The sequence below is a fragment of the Panthera onca genome, chromosome D3 (assembly GCF_046562875.1).
Source record: "Panthera onca isolate mPanOnc1 chromosome D3, mPanOnc1 haplotype 2, whole genome shotgun sequence".
Classification (NCBI taxonomy): domain Eukaryota; kingdom Metazoa; phylum Chordata; class Mammalia; order Carnivora; family Felidae; genus Panthera; species Panthera onca.
The window spans coordinates 34,838,005-34,862,608 of record NC_138350.1 but is presented as its reverse complement, the minus strand read 5'-3'; the positions used below and the strand labels follow the sequence as shown (position 1 = coordinate 34,862,608).

Here is a 24,604-nt window from a genome sequence, read left to right as displayed (position 1 = left end):
CACAAATATGACTCTTTTCATCTGTTCTGTTAGACTTGTATTCAGAATTAGAAATGAGCAGGCAAGGAGCGAGAGCAGACAGCTCTGTCCCGGGGGGTGGGATGCTCAGGCTTTAGCACCTGAGTGCTGTGGTCCCTTTTATAGGGTCACCAGGCTTTTGGGAGGTCGTAAGGCAGTTTGGTGACTTCTGGCCCTTGTCACAGTTCCATTAGGGAACACTGAGATTTCAGCTGTAACTCGCCATGAAAAAGAATTCTATGTATCAACGGCAAGAGATTGAGGTTCTCATTCTGTAGACGGTCAGCAATACAGAAGGACAAAGGCAAACTTTTTGGAGAAAAGAAACATTCAGAGACAACAGGAGAGGGAGAAAAGATAAACTGTGAATGGTGAGAATTTCTTTATCTGAAATTCAGATGCTGTCAGCTTTACACATCTGGAACATGGTCACAAATCCCAGAGTGCTTTAAAAAAAAAAAAAAAAAGAAAGAAAAGGAAAGGCCCTGAAGCCCCAAAGGAGCTGTTGGAATGCCAAGGGATACATTTAGTGGCAAGGTCTCCTCTTGGAGCCCTTCGTCCTGATATTAGCTGGATTTCCCACTGCTTAAAATGGCCGAGGTCAGTACCCCAGCCCCCAGCTGATTTGACACCTGCAGGGACAGGCTGGAGCGGGGTGAAGGAAAGGCTCCACTGACGCCCTAATAATTGAGGAGATGGTGTTGGCCTTAGGGTATAGTCAGCCAGAGAACCCACGGCAGGGTCCCCACAAAAGTTGGTAACGGAGCCCCAGATAGGAGGACAAGGTTGACCTGTATTCTGTAAGTTTCATTTAAGAAGGCAGGACAAGTACGATATGTTTTCTAAAAGAGTAACTGCGAATTAGAAATGCTAGCTTTCCCACTCCTGAGGCCTGTGGGCCCTCTCCGTGCTCTCCTACTAGACTCCAAACTTCCGGGAGTCTAGAACCTCATGATCACCCATAATGGTTAACTCCACTTATTTATTGTTTGAAGTTTTCCCTTCTACAGGGAAAGTTTTATGTCCCTGGAAACCTTCCATGTCCCCGGGACTCTCTCCCTGAGGATGCCCAAATAGCCAACGGGCACCGTAAGAGTAAAGATGTGTGTCCCAGTGACCAGTAAAACCCCCAGTAGACTTTGTAGCAAGTGATTCACAGGAAATACAGGTCAGTAACAAACCTAGAGAAGGCCAGGGAACAGGGACACCTGGGAACAGGTGAAGTGCAGTACTGCCCATGGAGGATCTTCGAAGTCCCGAGGACGTGTGACAGGAAACAGTTAAGCCTTCAGGTTCCAACCCAGGAAACATTGCAGAACACAGAGGTATGTTTGGAGATGCACATCGAGTAAAAAGAGGTTGTTGGCATTTTTGAAGCGGTTTGTGAGGCTCTGATTCTGATACCAGTTCGGACATGTGGGTTTTTTTTTCCCATACCACCAAGCAACTGACTCAGCTCCGACTGTCTACCTGGAGAACACATCCGGTCCTACGGTCCCACGAGACTGCCCTCTGCCCCCTTTAGACGCCAGTTGCGAGTCCAAGTTGCCACCTGTGCTTGTGACCATCCCTCAATAGAGCAGAGCTTCCACCGACGACCTCCTTAGGTGTGATTAGTTTGCCAGAGCGGCTCACAGAACTCAGGGAAATCTCTTACTTACTAGATCACACATACTTTATGAATGGTGAGGTACATGGGCGGACGAGGAGCATCCATGCTCTGTCCGCATGTTCACCCACGTGGAAGCCTTCCAAACCCCATCCTTTTGTGTTTTGACAGAGGCTTCATTATGTAGGCGTGGTTGATTCCATCACTGGCCATCTCCAGCCCTCTCTCCTTCCTGAAGGGCTGGGTATGGGACCAAAAGTTCTCCGATTATCTAGGTGGTTCTTCTAGTGATCGGCCCCCATCCTTAGGTGATCTAGGAGCTTTCCAAAAGTCACCTCATTAACACCAACTCAGGTTGACAGGGGTTTATTATGAATGTCAAGACCATCTTCATTGCTCTAATCACTTAGGAAATTCCAAGAAAGACCAAATGCCAATGAAGATCAAATATAGACTTCTTATATATCACAATAGCTCAGTGGAATACTGTCTTCTAATATAGGCAGTCTGATAAAGTGCCATAGTTCTTTAAAAGGAATGTGTTTTTGTTGTATTAAATACTGTCATTTTCTACTTTTATGGTTTTAGTGTTATTAATAAAATGCACCTGTTCGTTTGATAGAGATGTTCTTTTTTTAACTGGTTTTATAACTATGGAATTGGCTAAACAAGGGTGTAAAGACTGGTTTGTCAGCTTTTCATCCAAGAAAGGTAAAAGGAAGTCTTTTCAATGGTGACTCATAATTTGCATGGTGGCACCCACTCTGCTAAGCCTTCCCTCAAGAGTGATGCCAGAAAACACCAGAGAGATTTTCCCAGTTACCTAACCATGGCTCACTTCACATTTTCTAGGTGAAGATAATTTCACGTGACGTTTTCTTTTTTCTGCGGATTACAGCGGTGCCCATCACCTGGGTTTTTTCTTCATCTGTATGATTTGGGATAAAGACAGTGGATACGTTTTTCAGGTTGATTAATCTCATCTGTGATGAGCTTGGCACTCTGCCTTAAGATGCTAGTTAAACTCCTAAGACTTGCTAAATCTGTAGAAGTCCGGCCTTACTTGAGCTACGATTGGGTTACTTTGCGCAGTGGAAGTTTTTCTGCAAATTGTTGATGCCTATTTTGTATTGGGCACGCTTTCACCTCTCGGGAGCCAGGGACCTGCATGAATTGTAAATTCTTGGTTATTAGGTGTTTGTGATCACATAGCAGGTAGATAATCTTAAGTGATGCAAAGGGACGAAACAATTATTGCAGATTGTGCTGATAGCCCGGGAAACCAGATGCAGGGTTTTCAAAACCGAGACGAAGAGGGCTGAATATACCAACATTGTAGATTCCTCTTTTTCTCCACTTACTGCAGGCAGTGAAATACAGTTGAAATGCCTCCTCCAGAATACCAGTCCAGGATAGTAATAACGGAGGAACAGAAGAATAAAAGGTCGAGAGGTCTGGAGAGTGTATTAAGGGGCGCTGTTACTGTTTTGTAATTCTGCATTTGTGATCCGTCTGGGAGGAGAATTGCCTTTGAGTGGAAAGACTTAAGTAGATCACACGCACATATTACGTCGAGTGCTTTTAAACTCCTCCTGACAGGCTGCTGAGCGCCCGCTCTGTAAAGCTCATCTGTGTGGTAAAAGGGCTAAAAGACAATGCTGCTTCTCCTCCAGGCAGAAAAAAAATTGTGATGTTTTCCGGATCCTTCCTGGAGCTCGTTACTTGTCCCCATGCACAGGCCGTCTCTGGTCTCTGGCGGCACAGAGGAGGAATTCTGAAAGAATACTGTTGACCCCACGGATTGCTGGAACACACACTCCCTGAGGTTCACGAGTCGCTTATGATTTCTTCCATGCAGCCAAGAACGCACAGGAGGATGGGTTCTTTCTGTGCCCTTAGTGCATATGAGACCGCTTCCCCCACCCCCAGGACCCTCTGCGACCCTTCTGAATGGGGGGGGGGGGGCGAGTTGAGAGGTTCTCATCTGTCACAATGTGGAAGCGGTTTCCTGGAAAGGCAGGAAGTTTAAAAAGCAGAACACCGTGGTGAGATCCTTAAAAGAAGGCTGTCCTCTCAAAGCCAGGGTGTTTAGAGAAGCTGGTAACTGGCCTAAATTTCTAGAGGAGAGTAGTGTCCATAAATGACAAACTGTTATTCTAATAGGTTTTCTGTGCCCACCAGTAACCCAGAGAACACTAGAGCCGGGTCTTGCGGGGTGCCCTGGCATGAGGAGGGCACAGTGGGAGACACAGTGGGGAGCTGTGGGTGTCCCGATTGACAGGAAGGTCTTTGGGGTTCTAGCTTCTGTAGGGGGCCCTGAAGGGCTTGAGCTTGTAGGGGCCCTGAGTCCTCAGAGGCCAGCTCGGCTCCCATGATGAAGAACAGATAAACGTGAAGCGACTCTGGTGGGGCAAAGGGTGCTTAGCCCCCACCTCGCCCCCTTTGGGGCCCCCAAACTATCACAGGCACAGCACTATTTTTTGTCACATTCTCTTCTGGGACGTGGGCCAACCTCACAAGTCCACCTGGAATGTGAGCACAGTCAGCAGGGAGGGGAGCTGCCTGCCAGGGGCTCCGACCCCTCCCCTCCCGAGCCCCCTCAGCAGAGAGGCAGCTCAGCTCTGTGGAGAGACTGGGTTCAAGTCCCACCTGTGGGGGCAGGTGAATTACTTTCTCTCCCTCACCTACAAAATGCACATAAGACCACCGACCCCACTGAGGTGTTGTGAGGAGGACAGATCTCGAATAGAAGGTGTTTGGCTATCTTGGAACAAGTTGTTAGATACAGAATCAAGCAGCATGTCTGCTAACCTGATGCGGTGGTTGGCAATCCTTTGCGGGGTGTTTTGTTGCCCTGCTGACCCACCGGAAAGCAAGTGTCAGGGTCCTGACCTCTCAGTTGACACAGGGGCTGATGAGGAAACCGTTCAGCTAGAACTCTTATCTAGGAACAGAACATAATGCTTGCCCTTTTCCCTGGTCTCATCCCTTGGTCTTACCTCCAGTCTTTCCAACGGCTTTCTCCTTCCGTTCCTTTTTCCTCCCACGTTTCCACAAGAAGCAATGTTTTTCTGAGTGTATATGCAGAAAACAGACATAACGTATTGTGGAAGGTACTCCTGCATCGCTTCCAACAAGTTTTAAGATTTTCTATCTCTATGAAAAAAAAAAAATCCAAATATTCTGGTAAATTTTAGATTTTTTCCCCCCACAAATAAGTTGTGATTGCAGAGAAATTAAGTCCTGTATTTCTTATGAAGCGAACATGGATGTAGTAGTTGGTTAAAACGTATGGACTTAAAATGCCAATAGAGGAAAAATTACCTTTGGTGATATAATAAAGTTTTTAAATGTGCCATTGCTAAAAAAAAAAAAAAAAAAGCAAGGCCTCTTGAGAAAACAACTGGCTAAAGCTTTGGTCACTGTTTAAAAGCTCCCTTCAAAACATTTATAAACAGTTTGAATCCATCTGAATGTGTGTTTTACAGATTAAAAACAGTACTAGTGAATCTTAGCTTCTTGGCCATAAAAGGAGAGGGAGAATCTATAGTATTGTACACATGGAAAGTGAGATAAATCATGGGATCTTATAGTGACATCCGAAGTATAAGCTATAACAATCCATAGAGGTTTATTTGGAGTGCTTCGTTAATGGCTCTTAGACCATTTTAGGTACAGATACATATATGTTTACTGTGCTGAAATATACATAATGTAAAATTTACCATTTTTATTCTTATTAAGTGTATAATTGTGCCATTAGAGACATTCGCAATGTTATACAACTGTCACCATTATTTCCAGAACTTTCCATCATCCCAAACGGAAACTCTGCATCCATTAAGCCGTAACTCCTCGTTCCCTCCTCACCGAGCCCCTGGTAACCTTTATTCTGCTTTCTGTCTACGAATTTGCCTATAATCTAGGGATCCCATATAAGTGGAATCACGCAATATTTTTCCTTTTTCTTTCATCTGGCTTATTTCACCGACCCTGTTTCCAAGACTCATCCACGTATCACACAAATGTCCTTCCTTTTTGTGGCTGATTAATATTCCATGGTGGAATCATAGCATATTTTGTTTATCCATTCAGCTCCTGGATTGTTTGCATCTCTTGGCCGTTGGGAATAATGATGCAGTAAGCATTACTGTGCAAATATCCGTTTGCATCCGTGATAATTAGTGTTTTTAAAAGGTACCTGTCTGTAGGCTGAGATGTTCAAAGAGAAAGGGTAAGGCCACATCAGTGAATGACGCCCATTTGCTGCCTGAACAGCATCTCTGGTGCTGTGTTGTGTAATGTTGGTAGTTAGATCTGCCCTCGTGCCTGTGGTGGCTGCAGACACAAAGCATGTGGTCCCCTCCCCCGAGGCAGCCACCTGGCAAATGCACAAGTGTAAACAAGATGGAAATACTGCCGTGCCCCCCAGCCCAAGAAAACATTTCTAACTAGTTGAGCGTGGCTTAAGAGGGGGGCATCACCACCAAGGAGACTGCCTACAGAATGGCCAAGGTGATCTAGTCTTCTCTTAGCTGCAGGAGAGAAGGACAAATATCAGAGATTATGTGCAATGGATGGGATGTTACAGTTGTGGGGTAAGGAGAGAAGAGGGGTGGATGAAAACGCGCAGCTTCTGTTCTTGACAGATAAGGGGGCTGCCCGAACCCCCCGCAGGGACGAAGACTAGAGCAATACTGGCAGGCGAGATGGAGGAATGAGAAGGTATCAGCAGATGGGGTACAGGGTATGGCAGAAGGATACCACTTGGTATCACCACTTATGCATGAGTAACAGACACAAGGTCTGAGGCTCTCAAGACAGGTGAGAAGTGGAGATGACCGTGCATAAAACAGATGACACAGGAGGTTAAGCGGGATGTGCACAGAAAGCCTGTCCCACCGCGGGGCTTTACAGGCTGTGTCTACGCCCGCCTGTCACCGCTGTCACTGCTCCTGTGCTCCCTTAGAATTCAGTCTCCGTGTATACTTTCTCCTCCTTATCAGTGTTATTCTTAATTATTTTTTTGTAGCTAGGGCCTTCTACATTTTATGTAGCCTGAAATAACCTGCTAACTGCACGAAGAACATCTCTACCCTAGAATGTGAGTCCACAATTAGGCCTATTCAAAACGTCCCAATTTTTAACAACATGTACAATATCTGCCCAGAGTGAAGGAGATCTTGTGACCAGGCCTTGTGTCCGTTTTCAGTTTTGTGGAAGAAAACAGAGAACCAAAACCCAGACATTATCGGGGGGTTAGAAATAAGAAGGAGGGAGACAGCGTCCAAGAAAAGAACCACACCAGGGGGAGGGCCCCTCGCAGCACAGACAGGCAGCAGGCCAGCAGGACTCCCACATGGGGCCAGAGCAGGACACGGGGGTCCGACCTGCCCTAAGGGCCTGGAAAGTGCATAATCTCTCTTTTCTCATTTTTTCCCAACTGGATGTCTGTTTATATCCAGATGAGATTTCTGTATTTGCGCATCTATCTGGCTGATGCCATGACCAAGAAGGAGGTCTTTCCAGAACATTTTATTTCACACTCTAGGTGCTTCTCGGTTTCCGTCTGAAACCAAAGACAGAAGCTGTCGTGTGGTGGAGCTTTCATAATCCTTTTTCTCTTTACTTCCCTGTCCCCTGCTTCGTGCTGTCACTTGTCCCTCGGCTCAGCTGATCTCCCTCAACCTTTTTATTCACTTTGTGTTAATATGTCAGTGAAAAACCTTGTCAGTCAACAAAAAGGAGGCCTCCCTTTGAGACGGAGTCTCTGATAGGATCTGACGGTGAGGGAGAGCAGGTGTCCTCATTTTTCTCCTCGTGGTTTGACTCATCCTATGTACCTTTGCCAGTGTCTCTTGGCGTGCGTAAGTGCATTGTGGAAAATCTGACCTACTCACCTCCCTGAAATGATAGAAGTAACGTCCACTCCATGGGAGAGAGAATTTCTCCCCTTCTTCTTCTTCTTCTTCCTCTTCCTCTTCCTCTTCATCTTCCTCTCCCTCTTCTTCTTCTTCTTCTTCTTCTTCTTCTTCTTCTTCTCCTACTCCTTCTTCTACTTTAGAGAGAGAGAGAATCTTAAGCAGGCACCATACTCAGTTCAGCACGGAGCCTGACATGGGGCTCGATCCCACAGCCCTGGGATCATCACCTGAGCCTAAATCAAGAGTTGGATGCTGAACCACCTGAGCCACCCAGGCGCCCCCAGAGAGAATTTCTTTTTCAGTTAAAATTTCCTCTGTGACTTGGTAACAGACAATAGCAAGACATTTCACAACAGATTTTATGTGACCTGTGATAGAATTTAAAGTTCTAAGATATCCAATTTCCATTACACATGCAAAAAAAGAATATACAGAAAGCACACAGTTGAAAAAGTTCACACTTCAAGCACATTTCTCATGTAAAGTGAAAAAGACAGTTTTGCGAACATTGGCTTGCTCCTGCAGACAGAAGAAAGCTGGAGTGAGTAATAATGGCTTTTACTCTCTACTCTGGGGGAAAAAAAAGATGATTAGCAATTGAAAATATTGGTCAAGAAAAGAATCATAGGGGTTTAGCTAATGTTTGTTTTTCATGGTTGTTACTTATTAAGCATGTTGTTTCACGTAGTCCTTATGAGAAACCTTTATATAAAATAGGTATTAATATTAATACCGCTTTTAAATAGGGAAGTTGAGGTACCAAGAGCTCAAGAGACGAGTATAGGGTCACAGTCTATGAGTGATGCACCTAGATTTGTCCATGAATGCCCATGCTTAACTCACCTTTCCTTTTACACACATAACATATGTGTTTTCACATGCTTGCTAGAAAACTAAAAATTCACGAAGGTGTGGACCAGTTTTGGAACACAAAAGTCTTATTCGAATTTTCAAAGTTTCTCTTATTTTTTTTAAATGTTTTAATGTTTATTTATTTTTGAGAGAGAGAGAGCCCAAGCAGGGGAGGGGCAGAGAGAGAGGGAGACACAGAATCCGAAGCAGGCTCCAGGCTCTGAGCTGCCAGCACAGAACCCGATGAGGGGCTCAAACCCACAAGCTGTGAGATCATGACCTGAGCCAAAGTCCATTGCTTAACAGACTGAGCTACCCAGGCACCCCTCGAAGTTTCTCTTAAAGCCAAACTATGAAAGCTTTTTAAAACCAGTTGAAATTGCACACTCAACTCTGAGATCTCTCAGGTGCGAGTACTCCAGGCGATAAAAGGAAGACATAAAATCTCTACAAGGAGAGTCAGGGTGAAATGGTGGAGTAGGGAGATGTGTGACCAAAGCCCTGCAGAAGCGTGAGCTGTGTGGCACACAGAAAAAGTTAGTGGACGTCCGCTGGGATGAGAAAAGGCCTTTCCACCAGCATTTTCCCATTTGCAGGCTACTTGGTCTTCCTGTGGACGCCAACTGGTTTTCTGAAGCGCCGTGGCGCCCCAGGTAGATGTGCAGCATTGGTCAAGCATGTGTCCCTGAGCCAAGGCAGAAGCACAGAAGGCGGGAGTAGAGGGGCCGGCGCTTCACCGCGGCTTTCCTTCTGGAAACCTGCAGAAGGTTTGGAGGCGTCAGGTGGATGGAAACTTGGTGCTGCGACACCAAGTGCACGAACCTGCTGTGGTGCCCCCAGAGGGCCAGAGACATCTGAACAGATGGCTTTGGGGCAAAGCCCCAAGTCGCTGAGCCGTCAGTGGCCTCATCGGTGCGCTTCAGAGAGAACACCCCAAAGTGAGGCGTAGCCTCCTCGCCCTACAGCCTTGGACGCATCAGGTAGCCTTTGCCAGCATCACTTTCCTCTGGGAAGTGAGGTACCACCATTCCTGCTGTCCATCCTGGAGAGTGTGAGCAGTAAGGTGGGCATGTGCTGTGGGCATGTGCTGTGGGCACATGTGGTGTCCCTTCCTCCTCCACGCTCTTCCCAGCCCAGGCTGCTGTCGGTGGGAGTGATTTTGCTGAACGGGAGAAATCAGAGGATCTGAAGGTTGGAGAGACCAGGGAGATCTGCTCTTATCCCGGGACAGGCGGGGGTCAGGAGCAGGCCCTCAGGCTTGTCAGAGATGAGTGATGTCCCCAGCGGGCAGTGGCCCTGCAGCTGCCTCAGAGCAGGAGGCAGGACAAGCTTGCAGGCAGACGGTGCTTCCTGAGTAACCCTCTTGTCCTCTGTCGACTCAGAAGCCATTAGGATCTGGCTTGACTGTGCAAATGGATTTATATACGGCCCCGGGAGGAGCCATCTGAACAAACTGCTGTTACGAGTCCACATAAAGGACACTTCTGTCCTCGGGCTCTGTGACACAGCCACCGTCCCTGTCAGAGCCTGGGGCCCGGTGGACTGAAGCGGGGCCTTTGCAGGTGTTCTGTCTCATCCACGTGATATGCTAGCAGAAATACCCATGGTTTGGGCGTCAAGCTTCTTTCCCGTGTGTCTACAGATGACAGCACCACAGATGATGAAAGCGTGACTCACCTGAACCCAGGGCTGTGCTGCCCAGGGCCTGCCCTCTGCTCTGCTCTGTGCCAGTCCTTAGCCCAGGGCCAGTATTCCTGCTGACGTTCCTCCCAGATTACATTCTGTTGGAAGCGTGTTTCTTTCCGTGTGCTCACTGGCTGGCCCACCTCAGAAAGCAGGGCTGGCCTGCCCCTTCCAACAGTGTCCCCAGAGCTCCTGGGGCCCTAGGGATTTCTCCTGCTGCAAGGGCAAGTGGCATCCTGCCCCCACCCTGCAGCTCACTTACTGTCGCCTGACTGAATCTTCTGCAGTCCCCTGAATGGTGGTGCAGGCTAACAGGGAACGGAGAGAGCTTCGGCTCTATAGAAGTCATGAAATTGTGGGGCAGGCATCTCCACTCTCCCCTTAAGTCACTCAAGACCGTGCCTTGATGTTAGAGGTGGAAATCCAAATTGCTCTGGTTTGGAGATGAGAATTGCAGATGATTTAACCAACGGGACATGATTGGCTTCGTGCAGAATGCCAGCCCAGGGATGCTTTTGAGATTTCAGAGCCTTTGGCGGATGATTAACGGAGCCGAGCTCCTCAGATAACAAGGCTCCAGGACAGACGTGGGTCAGCAGGTCAGCCTCCGCCTGGTCGGGGAGCCTCTCCAAGAGGAAGCCTTCAGCTGGGGAAGGTGATTAGAATCTCAGATCCATTTGCTGTCCCCAGATGTCCATTAGGCCCTCCTTTGTCCTCTGTGTGAAAATCTACTTGATGATCTCCAGCAGGACACAGCTAATCCTGCCTGGGAGCTAATCCCTTAGCTTAATTTCTTTTCTTTCTCACTTGAGGGCCAAAGGTACATCCGAAGGGGGAGCCCAGCCAAACACAGGTTTAGTGGGTGTGTTTGTATTAGGGGTCAATTCTCTTATCCTTAAAATATAACTTTTCCGATTTGTGTTTGTATTATGGGTCAGTTCTCTTATCCTTAAAATATAACTTTTCTGATTTGAAAAACATAATATATATGAATTTTGAATGTTACAGGGAAATAAAAAAAATCTGTAAGGAAAAACACGAAGTCACCCATGACGCTGCTGCCCATTGCTAAGACCTATTAGCATTTTGGTGTATTTGCTTCTAAATATGTCAAAAACAAAAGTAATCGTGGTGAGATATTAAATTTATGTTTTTTTATCCTGCAGCTCCATTAGCATTTTATGAAACATTTCTCACGTCATGAAAAATTTTTAGTGACCATAATTTTTCATGGCTAGCCAATATCATATTAACTTGTTTTCAGTAAAATTGGAAATTTATGCGCAGAATGCTTTTTTCTTTCCAACACTATGAAAATTTTCAAACATATAGTAAAGCTTCAACAATTTTGTAGTGAACGCCTGTATACTCACCATGTAAATTCTGTATTAACATTTTACTATATTTGATTTATCCTATATCTGTTTACCCATCGATTTAATCTGTTAAGCCCTCTTATTTTTTTTTTTTTACATATTTGAAAATGGAGGCACCAATTCACTTTCCTTAAATGTACATCGTTAACTAGAACTTAATTTTTACTTATACTTTGCAGTAATTTATGTGTATTGAAATGCACAGATCTTAAGTTTATAGTCACTGAATTTTGACAAATGTGTGCCTAAATTTTAATAGTATAATCGCACACTTTATTATTAGAACAATACTCAGAGTCCATTTAGAAGATCCAAAGGGTTTTATGGCTGATGATTAGGAAATAGTATCACAAGTAACTCAGAACTTTATTCATGTGCTCTTTTGTTTGAAAGATAAACAAAGTCCTAAATATTTTCTTATGTTACATGCTCCTGAAGAAAAATGAGTGATTAATATTCTCCAAAAAGGGGCAACATTATCATTGATTTGTATATATGTATTTATTTTTTGGCCTTTTTTATTAAGTAAGCTCTATGAAAGCTTTATGAGCCTCAGTGTGGGGCTCACACTTAGGACCCCAAGATCAAGAGTCACATGCTCTACAGGCCAAACCAGCCAGGCACCCTGGCTTTGTTTTGTTTTTCAAAGTACTTCTCACTTTTTTTTTTTTTTTTTAAATTTTTTTTTTTTTCAACGTTTTTTTATTTATTTTTGGGACAGAGAGAGACAGAGCATGAACGGGGGAGGGGCAGAGAGAGGGAGACACAGAATCGGAAACAGGCTCCAGGCTCCGAGCCATCAGCCCAGAGCCTGACGCGGGGCTCGAACTCACGGACCGCGAGATCGTGACCTGGCTGAAGTCGGACGCTTAACCGACTGCGCCACCCAGGCGCCCCGAAGTACTTCTCACTTTTTGTATTCTTTTGTTAAACTGGGAAATAATTTGCCTCTCTCAGTGGACTAAGTATATTTTTTCCAGACCAGTGGGAGCCGGGAACAGATTAGTATTTATAAGACGCAAACCTTATCTTCGGTTCTGATTGGCAAACAACATACATTTTTATAGATTTTCAACTGTTATGAGTGCCCAAGAGCCACTTATTGGTCACCTACTAAGTGAGTCGGTAGAAGCTTCTGAAATGTAGATTCCAATTCGGTATTTCATGTCTTGTTTGGTTGTGTTGCTGAGTGCCTAGGTGTATGTGCTCACTGTAAGTCAGGATTCCTATAATTTGGGGGAAGGACACTTTATTTCTTGTGCAGGCATCAATCTTGGTCTTACGCTGGCCATGATTTTCCATTTTTCGGTTTACATGTTAATGATAATGTACACTGTTGCATTATCTTCTTCCCTTTTTATTTTGTGGTGTTTGGCTGCGACTACTGTGTTGTATGTTTTAGCCACAATTTTCCCATTACCAGGACTCAAGATAAATGTCTCTAAGGTGTAAAATGCATCGTATTTGCAAAGCAAATGCGTGTCCCGTGTCCCAAACGTGCAACAGCAGCAGCCTGTCATCTGTGTTGCCACTTTCTCTCCCCAGGAGAAAGTGCGTTTGGTAGCCTGGGTGTGCGGGCGGTCTCTGTCCCTCCCAGGTGGGCCTCGTAGCCTGGACGGTGTGGCCTGTGGCTGGGCTGTTGTCCCCTTGGCCTTCCTCCTCCTCCCCTTGGGTGCGGGGATCCCAACCAGCTCTGACTTTAATGGCTGGATTTCTCTTCGGCCAAAGCATCTCAATATATTTTCCTCTTCTCCTCATTTACTTTGTGGTATTTTGTCCTCTGATAATAGTTTCTGCCTTTTCCATATAAGGACCCATGCCGTCTGCAGCCTCAGATCCTCAGAAATTACCAGTGCCAACACATATTTCATGGCCATGAAGTACCTCGTGAGCATAGCAATTTGCAACCATTCCGGTAATAGTTCTTTGTGCTCTTTTGCTAAAAAGGGAGAGAAGACGCTTTGTGCGAGAAGAGTCAGCAGTTTGGGGCTCAAAAATCTCAAGAAAACAGAAAGGAAAGCAGCACAAATTGGGAGATTGAGCTGTCAGAGGCCCAGAAGGCAGCTCCTAGGGTCTCAGTGCCGTGACTGTGAACGAGGCGGGTGGACTCAGGGCCAGGTTGGAGCCCCATCTCTGAGTTTGGGGCACCTTGAAACATCACCTAACTTCTGACTGTGTTTTCTCCTCTGTTAATCAGTGATAACCGTGTATCCTCTCAAGGCTTTCGTGAGGATGAGCTTACATCAGATGCTGAAAGAAAAGAGTTTAGCATTGCCTTTGACATGAGCATATGCCTAACAAACGGTAATTGTTAATATCACCATTATTCTTCCAAAGAGAGCCAAGGAGGAAGGGTTTCCTTCCAGTTGTGGCCAAGGGGGCTGTGAAGGCAGGGGAGCTGTGTTTCCAGGGCCCTGCAGTGTAAGGGTGGTGCCACAGACTTCGGCTGAGTACCGTGGTTCCATGGTGTGACAGGAGCCAGTCTCCCTGAGGTGGGAGTCGCGGGGTGGGGGGCCGTCTAAGGGGCAAGTGGAGAGTAGGAAAAGTAAAAAAGTATCCACCAGCGCGGACCTGGTGCTTCTGGCCAAAGGAGAAGCTAGTAACTCATCTTTCCCATCTCCTAACACTTAAATGAGGACTTTAATGTGGGTGAAAGAATCCTGGTAACTTCCTCCGGAAAAGAAATAAGGTGTATGCATCTTCATTTTCTTATTCTGATTTTTTTTTAATTTTTTTTAACGTTTATTTATTTTTGAGACAGAGACAGACAGAGCATGAACGGGGGAGGGTCAGAGAGAGGGAGACACAGAATCTGAAACAGGATCCAGGCTCTGAGCTGTCAGCACAGAGCCCGACGCGGGGCTCGAACTCACTGACCACGAGATCATGACCTGAGCTGAAGTCGGCCGCTCAACCGACTGAGCCACCCAGGCGCCCCATCTTATTCTGATTTTAAAACCATGCGTGCTGTAAATCAGCCCAAAAAACCCAGACAACCTTCTAAATAATGAAGGATCTGTAAGAATTCTTAAAGTCAGCTGCCTTCATCTGTCCCCTCTTTCCCATCCTCGGTCAAAATTCACAGCATCCGAATTTTTGTCTCCTTTTGTTACCAATCTAAATTTTAAGCCCAAAGTCTGTCTCTGAAACATTTTAGCAATTGAGAGCTTGTTCTTTTTTTCCAAAATTGCCTGGAAGAAACTGGCTAACTTAAAATAGGAAGCATTAAGCAGTTGCCTAACTTCATATTTTATTTAATCATTTTCAATACTCAGCAAATGCATCAGGCTTAGATGGAATTCAATTTGGAGTTAGAAACTCAGATTTTTTTCCTTTTCAGTAGGAATTGAGAGTTGATTTGCTGGCAGTTGGCCAGACTAAAAGGAAAGAGTAGAATGAATCAGCAGGCAAGTCCCCCATTCTGGGCTCAGTTTATTTGATGGGCAACATTTTCCTCTTTTCCTTATGGTTTCTTGGAAGAGATTTTCCACTGGATCTCTGAGTCATCTAGAGGAATGCACTGGCCATGAATAATGTCCACAGATATCATTCTATACCTAGGGTCTCTTGGCCAATATACAAAGCACTTAGCTCTTAGCCCTGGTTGAGACTCACAGCAGTGAGCCCAGGAGGACACTGTACCCCAGGCCGGGGGCCTGGTGACTGCATGACAGCTTGTGAGGGAGCCATATGCCAGTAACCTGCAGTGCAGTGGGGTGCCTGACCAGTTCCCTGACTCCTCAGGAGGTTTCCTGGTCTTTTTAGCCAATGTACACACAGGTTATACACGTGTGTGTGTGTGTGTGTGTGTGTGTGTGTGTGTTATACCTGAAACATCAGGCTAATAAAAAACAAATGTCAGCATACAAAAAGAGATCCAGGAAGCTGGCAAATAACTTCTGATGAGGCACCACTGTAATCCTACATAAGAGATCGGTGACAGCCTCTTTTTTCTGACCTCTTTAATAATTTCCTGGGTTTTTCTTGTTAATTATGAAGGAAATAATACTCACCATAAGTAATTTGGAGACTATAAAAAGCCACAAGAAAAGAAAATTAGTATCCCTCAGAATTCTGTCACCTGACGATGAATGCTATTAACATGAGATATATGCTTCTCCGGTCTGCTCTTCTAACATACTTATGTAATACATACGTATATTTATATTTTATTAGATGTAAATTGAAATCACAAAATACATGCTGTTTGTAACCTGCATTTTTTCTTTTAATGTATCGTGTTTCCTCTTTTTCTTCAAAAACATCATTTTAATACCCTCCGCAGCATTCATTTGCTGTTTTCAAAGGTAGTGCGATAAGCGTTCTTACCCATAAACCTTCCCACGTATCTCTGCATGTTTCCTTAGACCAATTTCCTTAGAAATTGTTTTGTTCTTGTTTACTTTCTTATCGTCTGACTCCTCACACTCTCATGTAAGCTCCTTAAAAACAAACACTTGTGGGGCACCTGGGTGGCTCAGTTGGTTAAGCGTCCAACTCTTGATTTAGGCTCAGGTCATGATCTCATGGTTTGTGGATTCAAGCCCTGCGTCAGGCTCTGCACTGTTTGTGCAGAGCCTACTTGGGATTCTCTCTCTCTCTGCTCCTCCCTTGAGCTCTCTCCCTGTCTGTCTCCCTCTCTCAAAATAAATAAACTTAAGGAAAAAAAAAGTCTTGTTACCCTGCTGCCCAGACAAGGCAACATAGTAGGTACTGGATTCATGCTGGGTGAGCGAGGGACTTAGTCATCAGGACTTCGTCACTTAGTCACTTTCAGAGGTGGAATCCCTGGGTCACAGTGTGTCCATTTACCAGGCTGAGTTGCCCGCCTGACATGCTGGGGAGTCCCCACTTTCACCGATCTGGATGAAGTGCCTTCCTCTGTGGACCCTTGCTAACACTGTGGGGGGGGGGGGGTGGTCATACGTCTTTTGGTCTGTAAGCCTCTACGTGAAAAAAAATGGTACTTTATTTCAATTGCTAGTAATCATGTGTTTGTTGGCCACTTATTTTTTAATTAAAGTGGTTTTCCATTCTTACAAAATATTGTCTTTTGTCTGCCTTGTGCTAGAAACATCTTTTTCCCCCCATTTTGCCACTTGCTTTTTAATACTGTAAATGGCTTCTTTTGATATATAAACATTTTATATCTTACCAATCCACTCAGTCTTTCCCTTGGATGTTTTGGCTTTTGTGTATAAAGGATATACTCCCAAAACAAACAGAAATTCATCTCTTTTCTTCCTAGTTCCTTTATGAATTCGTACATCTAGATATTTAACTCATCTGAAATTTTTTTTGATACATGGTGTTGATTTTTCCCCATGTTAGCCAGTTGTTCCTCCAACATATACTAAATAGCCTGTTCTTTCACCCACTTTTAAAATGCTACCCGTATCTGGGCGCCTGGGTGGCTCAGTCGGTTGAGCGGTTGAGCATCCGACTTTGGCTCAGGTCACGATCACATTGTTCATGGGTTCAAGGCCTGCATGGGGCTGTGTGCTGACAGCTCACAGCCTGGAGCCTGCTTCGGATTCTGGGTCTCCCTCTCCCTCTGCTCCTCCCCCACTTGTGCCCTGTCTCTCTCTCAAAAGATAAAATAAACATTAATAAAATGCTACTTGTATCAATTTCCAAAATCTCATATACTCTCAACTTTATTTCTGAGCTGTTTTGCTCTGAGCTGTTTTGTTTTGTTCATCTGACTTTTGGTACCAGCTCCAAACCGTTATATTGTATTTCTACATCTGAGGGTGCAAACTTACTGTCGTTATTCTTCTTTTCGGTGTTCTTGGCTGTTTTCACCAATGTATTTTTCTAGGTCAGAGGTCAGCAAACTCTCTGAAAAGGGCCAGATAGTAAATGTTGCAGGTTCTGCAGGCCATATGGTTTGTCACTGCTACTCAGCTCTGCTTTTGTAGCGCAAAGCAGGAGAAGAGGTAATAAGCAAGGCTGTGCTCCAGTGAAACTCATTTACAAAACACACTGTGGGTTGATTTATCCCGAGGGCTTTAGATTGCCAACCCCTGTTCTAGATGAATTTTTGAGTCATTTTATCAAGTCTTTTCCCACTCTTACCTCCTTCACGTATACACAGTAGTGTTTGTGTGTGTGAATATGTGTGTGTGTGCATATGCGTGTGTATATACACACACACTCATACTTTTCGTGTATATATGTTTGTATATTATATTTTCATACACATTACAGTATATATATGGAAAGAGAGGAATTTGGTTAAAATGCCATCGTACTAAACAATGATGTGGGAGAAATGTGACATCTCTATAAAATAGGGTCTTCTCATCAGCATCAAGCATTCCTTTACATCTGTCACCAAAATTGTATGGTTTCTTTCATCTAGGTCCTGCCAATTTCTGGTTAATTTTAATCTTTGCATTGTTTTTCATTGTAGTTCTCCCTTTAACTGGGATCTGTGTTGGGGATCCCATGCCCCCCCAACTGTTCCATGATTCTCTAGAAGGATCACGGGACTCGGGTAGTTGTACTCAGGGCTCAGCGAGGGGAAAGACCCATCAGGCTGGCAGGAGGAATCTGTGTCCAGACTCCCCACTGGCTGCCTCCCAGCGGAAGTGCTCACACAGAAGGTGCTCCTTCCTCCCCCGCCGAAATGCAACACCATAATTATTCTGTCTCCACTTCTAGCTTTCATCTCACCTCCAGATACTTTTCTTTCATTGTGTGCAGAATGTGCTTTGCACTCATAGGGAGAAGGTGATGTGGTACAGGGTGACTCGAAGAGCCACGGGCTCACCGCGCTGACCTCGGTCCTGGAATTAGATCCCAGAAATTGAACCTTTGGGAATGGTTTCTCTCCCTGCTTCTTTATTGGAACTCTCCTCTGTAGTAAATCGCCAGAAGTGTTCATCTCGCTCAGCTCATTCAAATCAAAGAAACTCTTCACTTCAGCATGAAGAATCTTGGAAAGCCTACATACTATGGGTGGTAAATCTCAAGCCCTAAGATGGGCTTCACATAGCCTGTTGGAGAAAGCTGGTTCTCTTTGTAGTTTGACCCTGCCTTTACCAAAAAGGCTAAAGGAAGTTAAGCTGCTTCTGCAGCAGGGATTTAGAAATAAGCTTCCACACATCCGCCTTGGTTGACCAGGGAGTGCCCACACTCCCTGCTGATTCTGTAACTTTCTCACCCTTCTCTCAATTACCTTTTTTTTTTTTTTTTTTTTTTTCCCCTTTAGGCCTCTGGCCTCCGGCCTCCTAAGAGGCTAAGGGGCTGGAATTTTAATTGTTTGATAAATTTCATCCAGTGAAGGGCACTGCCTGGCCATCTGTGAGTGAGGGCACTTTGAATGCAAACAGAACTGAGTTCATTACCGTAGGTCTGACTGTGATGTAAGTGACTTGTGTGAGAGCCTCCTTCCTAGGCTATTTTGGCAGGTGGGTTGCAGCAAAGGAATGAAGCAAAGAGGCTCTGAGCACCCTTGAGATGAACTCCCAGATGTTCCAAGCATCCAGGTCCACGCCTCAAGGAGGGCAGGGAGACTCCTTCCCAGTCTCAGGCTTACCAGGGTCTGAATGAAAGCCCCCAAGTCTTTAGCTTTCCAAACTGCCTTCTCCTGGCTTGTCTCAGGATTCCATTAATCTTTTCAGGTTTCACATCCCTCTATCTCCCCCTAGGATGTTTCTGGCTCTTCCCACCAGTCCTTGCGGTATTCATACTTTATTTTAGTATTTCAGACACATTTCTTGCCGAAAGCAGGCATAGGTATACTGCATTGTATGTGAAACTAGGCAGGGACCCAGCCCACTGAAGGACACGGCCAAGGCCACTTCACATGAATGAGTTATGGCCTTACAAGACCTTAAAGATGTAGGGTTAGTCATGAATTGGAGGGGGCTGTGGCTGAAGACTGTTGCATCCTAGATTAGGTGTTCTCCATAAACCTGCACCACCCTTCTCTTCCTTCCTACCACTTTGTTATCTGGCCATTTACCCTTAGGCACTCAGGAAACAGCGTTTGACTTTGATATTAGCCCCAATAAAGCCTAATTAGGAAGGCAGGGCAGCTCCAGAAATACCTTGTGTCTATTTCCCAAACTACCTACCTCTCTCCTCTCTTCTTCCCACTGTTACAAATCGTCCAAACCACCCTTCCTTTTCATTAAACTGAATAATTGAAGAATATTCCAAACACAATCATTAGGGTTCAGAGACCTTGCCAGGCTTCTTCTACAGCATTTAAACAGTGACTCTGAGGGGCGCCTGGGCGAATCCGTCGGTTAAGCCTCCGACTTCGGCTCAGGTCATGAGTTCACTGTCTGTGAGTTCGAGCCCCACGTAGGGCTCTGTGCTGTCAGCTCAGAGCCTGGAGCCTGCTTCGGATTCTGTCTCCCCCTCTCTCTGCCCCTCTCCTGCTTGCACTTTCTCTTTGCCTCGCACTCTCTCTCTCTCTCTCTGTCTCTCAAAAATAAATAAAGATTTACAAAAATAAATAAAGCCTGGAGCCTGCTTCAGATTCTGTCTCCCTCTCTCTCTGCCCCTCCCCTGCTTGCACTCTCTCTCAAAAATAAATAAAGATTTAAAAAACAAATAAATAAACATTGACTCTGAGTGGTTCCTTGATTCCCGTGGGAAAAAAAGGACCTCCATCCATTGTGTGTGTCCCCTACCAGTGGGGACGGCGTGTGCCTAGTCCAGCTCCTGCACGTGACCTCCCCGTAACAGAATGTCCCTTGGATCTATTTCAGAGTTCCCTGAAAAGAAGAGGCAGCCGGGAAACGTACAAAGAAAAGAAAACCTTGAACCAGGTAAGCAGAAGTATCATTCTAATGTTACACCTCCTCGAGGGGCTGTCACCTCATTTTGAATGGTCTCAAAAGCGTGAGAACACTGCCTTTAAAATATTCAAAGAAACGTTACCTGCCAACAAATTTGGACTTGCTCAAAACCTCCGTGGGGTGAAAATGTTCATTCTAAACCACCAACTCCTCCTTTTTTGTTTCTCACACTGATAAGCTGGTGACTTCTTCAAGAAAGACAAGAACAGACTGGCTCTGTGCAAAACATAATTTTGTGTAATTCAGGGCTCTCTGGCAGCATCCACAACTGGTAAAACGTATTTTGGCCGTCAATCATTCACACAGTAAAATAGGTCAGCTAGTGAGGTGTTGGCTCGTTCATTCATAAGGCATTGTTTTGAACATTGGCTTTTTTGTTTGTTGTTGTTGTTTAACGGGTAAGCTGAACAGTATCTTAAACTGTCCTTACTGAAAGTGAGATGTTCTCGCCAGAAGACGGTAAAAACGTAGCCCTTTCTTTGTACACGGTTTGTGTTCTGCAGAATTTTCTGAGCGCTTCCCAACACAGGCTTTACTGGATTCCTCCCTTCTTTTTTTGAAAAAAAGAAATGCCTCTAGTATGAGGTGTTGGAGAGAACAAAGGCATTCGTGGGGCATCAGCTCCCCGAGTGATCGGAGCAAGTAGTAATTAGAGAGACTCAAGAAGTCCGGGTAACTGAGAGCTCCGTTGACCTGCCCCGTGAACTCCACTCTTGATCCGCTTTGGTTTTGCCATTATCCAAACTCACTGATGCCCAGAATGTCCTTCACAGAGGACTGGGCCGTGTGAACAGCAGGAATGCCGAAGATTAACCTTTCTCTCCTGCCCTCTCTCCTCCCCTGACCTCACTTTGGCATCCACTAGTAACAGGGAAAGTAAAATCTGCAGTCCCTGTGCTGGGGGCTTGGAGTGTCCCGGGCCTTGAGTGTGCTTCAGCTCCCTGGCTCTTGAGCAGGGAAGATCTCCCTTCAAAGGGTAACAGCTTCCCTGCTACGGAACATAGCACTGCCTTCACCTGTGGGTAACCCAGGCTGTGAACGGCCGTCACTGCCTCTCAGGAGTGTCTCAGAAATATTCCGGGCACCGGGAATGCGTTACGTTCCCCCTCCGCCCGCGGTACCATTGAGAGAGGAGTTTCTGTCCAGCAGAGCGGTGGAACCGAGCGCCTTGGAAACTGCAGGTCTGCAGCCAAAACTCAAAGGAAACCGGCACCCCGGCACAAGGTAGGAACGTGAGTAGTCAGCGCTTGGGGTGCTGGCTAGACGTCAGACTTGCAAGCCAAAGAATATATACCCAGAGCGATATATTTTTGTTGCTTGACAAGGCCTTTCCAGCTGCTGCTGCTGCTGGTGGTGGTGGTGGTCCCGTGTGTGTCTTCCCCTCCGTCCCGTGCTTGCCTTCTCTGCCTGCCACAGGACCTGTGTCGTGTGGAAAGCGTGACTGGACCTTCTGCTCTCATACTGCGTTCCTGGAGCTATCTGATGATCTCTTGAAACCAGAGCTTGATATCCTTCAGCTTAGGATTCAGCCTAGACCCCTCCCCCAGAATGCTGGCAGAGTCTTAGAAAGTATATGGTTACAAGATAAGATGGGGGGACCCAGCCTCCTGCTGCTCTAGCTGAGGCTGTGATTCCCCATCTTATGAGAAGGAGTGGCTCCGTGCCCCCAGAAGAGGTGAAGCCCGGCTCCCTGCTTCCCCCTCCCCCGCTCAATGGGAACCGGCAGGCGCAGCGCCTAGCTCCAGCCGCCTGGACCCGAGGGAGCAAGTCTGACCCTTTTGCTAAATACACACACTCCCTTGGCTTCAGAGATTGTCTTTCTTTGGAAAACTGCTTTGGCATCGGTCGCAGGCCTGGTAGTGCATGGGCGTTGGGTAGAAATGGCAGCATGCTTTAATCGTGTTAGAATTCCTGGGGTGTGTGTGTCTGTGTGTGTGTGTGTGTGTGTGTGTGTGTGTGTGTAGTTTCTGTCTTTAAGGAACAAGAAGATTTTTTTTTTGATACTTTATCAATCAGGTAATCTACCAATCAGACCCTCCTTAGGGTATGTCATAGAATCTTCTTCTTTAACTGACTGGGGTCTAGGTTCAAGAAGAAGGAGGGGAATGGTTTTGGTTTCAGTCAGATTTGTGGGTCATGGTGGGCAGGGGAAAGGAGGTGTGAGGTTTAAGGTTTCCAGAAATCGAGGTGATGAGAAGGCTCTTTGGGACTTTCTACACTAAGCATTTAGAGTTGAGCATTTCCGAACCCTTGGGGAAGACCCGGGTTGCGTGCGCCTCTCAGAGATCCTACCCCTTTCCTCAGTTTCTCAGTTCAACTTTTGGGGGAAGACCCTCAGGGAAGATCACGTGAGACTTTCAGATTTTGGTCTGAGACAAAAACTTCCTGAGCTGTGCAGGTCACCTTGCCCCTTATCCCCACGTTTCAGGCCTGGCCTCCACCGCACCGAGGCCTCACCAGCTGCAGGTTTCCACGGAAGTGGCGTCAGGGCATGGGTCACAGCAGGGGGTCTTGCCCCTGCTTGGGTCTGCCCAGGCTCAAGGTGGGCAGATGGTGGGGTTCCCTGAGGCTGGTGACACTCTCTTCCATGATATCAGCTGCCGCTTTCAGGCACAAAAGGTGAATTTCTCTGGTTCAAGGTGGAGACGGGATCATTTAAGGACAAAGGACACACACCGGCTACCAAGTTAATGCTGGGGCTGAGGGCACTGCGATACCTTCCTATCCTAGGCTTTCACTCCCAAACTAAACCATTTACAAAGCGTTGACCATCTGTCTCCACTGGTATGTGCGTTTGCGTATTAAAGCTCCATTCCTTCATGTGAACAGCAGAGACCTCTCTGTGTATTTGGATGCATAGATTTCTTGCAAATCTATGTTTATCAAATAATGGAAAGGGTGCTTTTGATCTGCTTTCAAAAGTTTTAAGAAGCTGGGGTCATTTAAAAGTAACATGCCCGTTTCTGGTGCAGGGTAGATTCTCAATATTCACTGAAAGAATGAATGAATCCACAAATAAGCATGCTTTTATCCTTAGTATTAGAATTAAAAACAATGTCTTTTACAGCCTATGTGTTCTATGTAGGCCCTTTAAAATAGATCTCTTGTTACCCCAGCAGTGATGATAATCCATTTTGCTCAGTATGAGTGGGCAGACAGCTTTATTACCAGTTGGTCACAAAAACCCTTTTTATGTCTGCTTGACCAAAACCAAACCAAATCCTTAGTGTATTGGGTTCTTAGAGCACAAATACCGTACTCTCCTGTCAGTGACATTTGTATTATTCTCCTAATGCACAAAGAAGACAAAAGCCAGAGTTACTGACCCCTTTTTCCAATATTAATTACTCTTCAGACAAAGAGGAGAGGTAATTTCAGGGTGCTACTGTGGAGATTTACCATGTACAATTTGTGCAGTACGTTATCCCGTTTGACCTTCACAGTGACCTTGTCATTGAGTGAGGATCTTGCTTTAGGCATAAGGAGACAGATTTCACCAGGGCTCTGTGATCAGCCCATGGTGTCATGGACAGAAGGGGCAGAAGCGGAACCCACTTCTGGCAGGACTGATTTACCCTTTGCTCAAAGGGTGGCAGTGAGAGCCTGTCCCTCCAAAGGCACCCAGGTAGCACCAGGGCCTGCTCTCCATATGGCACTGGCTCACAGATTGGCCTTAGATTTTTCCTGAGTCTTCCCTGTCTCATCAGGGTTTTTTTTTTTTTTCCTTCCATGATCTTGGGGTGCAGGAGGAGGGATCTAGGCAGGGTAAAAGGAAGACAGGAGGCACCAATGTGGCTATTTCTGTATCTTACTGCCCAAGGGTGAGCGTGTGGCAAGAACATGGCAGAGAAGGAGTGTGAAAGCTGCATCTAACTCCACTATACGATTTGAGCACAAAACAATGATCTAAAAGTTCGTTCTCCCCAAGAGGGTTGACGTGTTCTAGAGATTGGTTTGATGACTCTCCCTCCCCTGGGGCGGATGGAGTATGGCTACCATGGAGCATGTTGTTGAGACTCTCAGCGTGATGGGGAAGCCTTTGCTGAAGTCTTTGCCCCCACGGCAGTCTTTTGAAACTTCTGGTAGCCAAACGGGAATGATTCATGAAATTGGTCATTTTTCCCATTCGCTGGACGTGCCTAGTAAAACATTTGTGCAGGCCTGTATCAGAGCTCATGTAGTTCCGAGGCATTGAGATCTGCATTGAGAAGGCACAATCAACTTTCCAAATGGTTCAAAACGTGCCTTCTGGACCTCAACCACACAGTGAGGGCTTTGAGCAGCAGAGAGTCTGCTTCAGGGACCCTCCAGAATCTTCTACCAGTG

At 45.8% G+C, this 24,604-nt stretch overlaps 1 protein-coding gene across 6 annotated transcripts in view; it reads left to right on the top strand.

Annotated features, from left to right (window-relative positions):
* The window catches only part of MTCL1 (microtubule crosslinking factor 1), a 135,347-nt gene that overhangs the window by 54,844 nt on the left and 55,899 nt on the right, over positions 1 to 24,604 (top strand). For all 6 annotated transcript variants that reach the window (XM_078435418.2, XM_078435417.2, XM_060613267.3 and 3 more), the window contains exon 4: positions 20,189 to 20,248. In XM_078435418.2, coding sequence (XP_078291544.2) covers positions 20,189 to 20,248 — 60 coding nt within the window. The remainder of the gene's footprint in view (positions 1 to 20,188; positions 20,249 to 24,604) is intronic.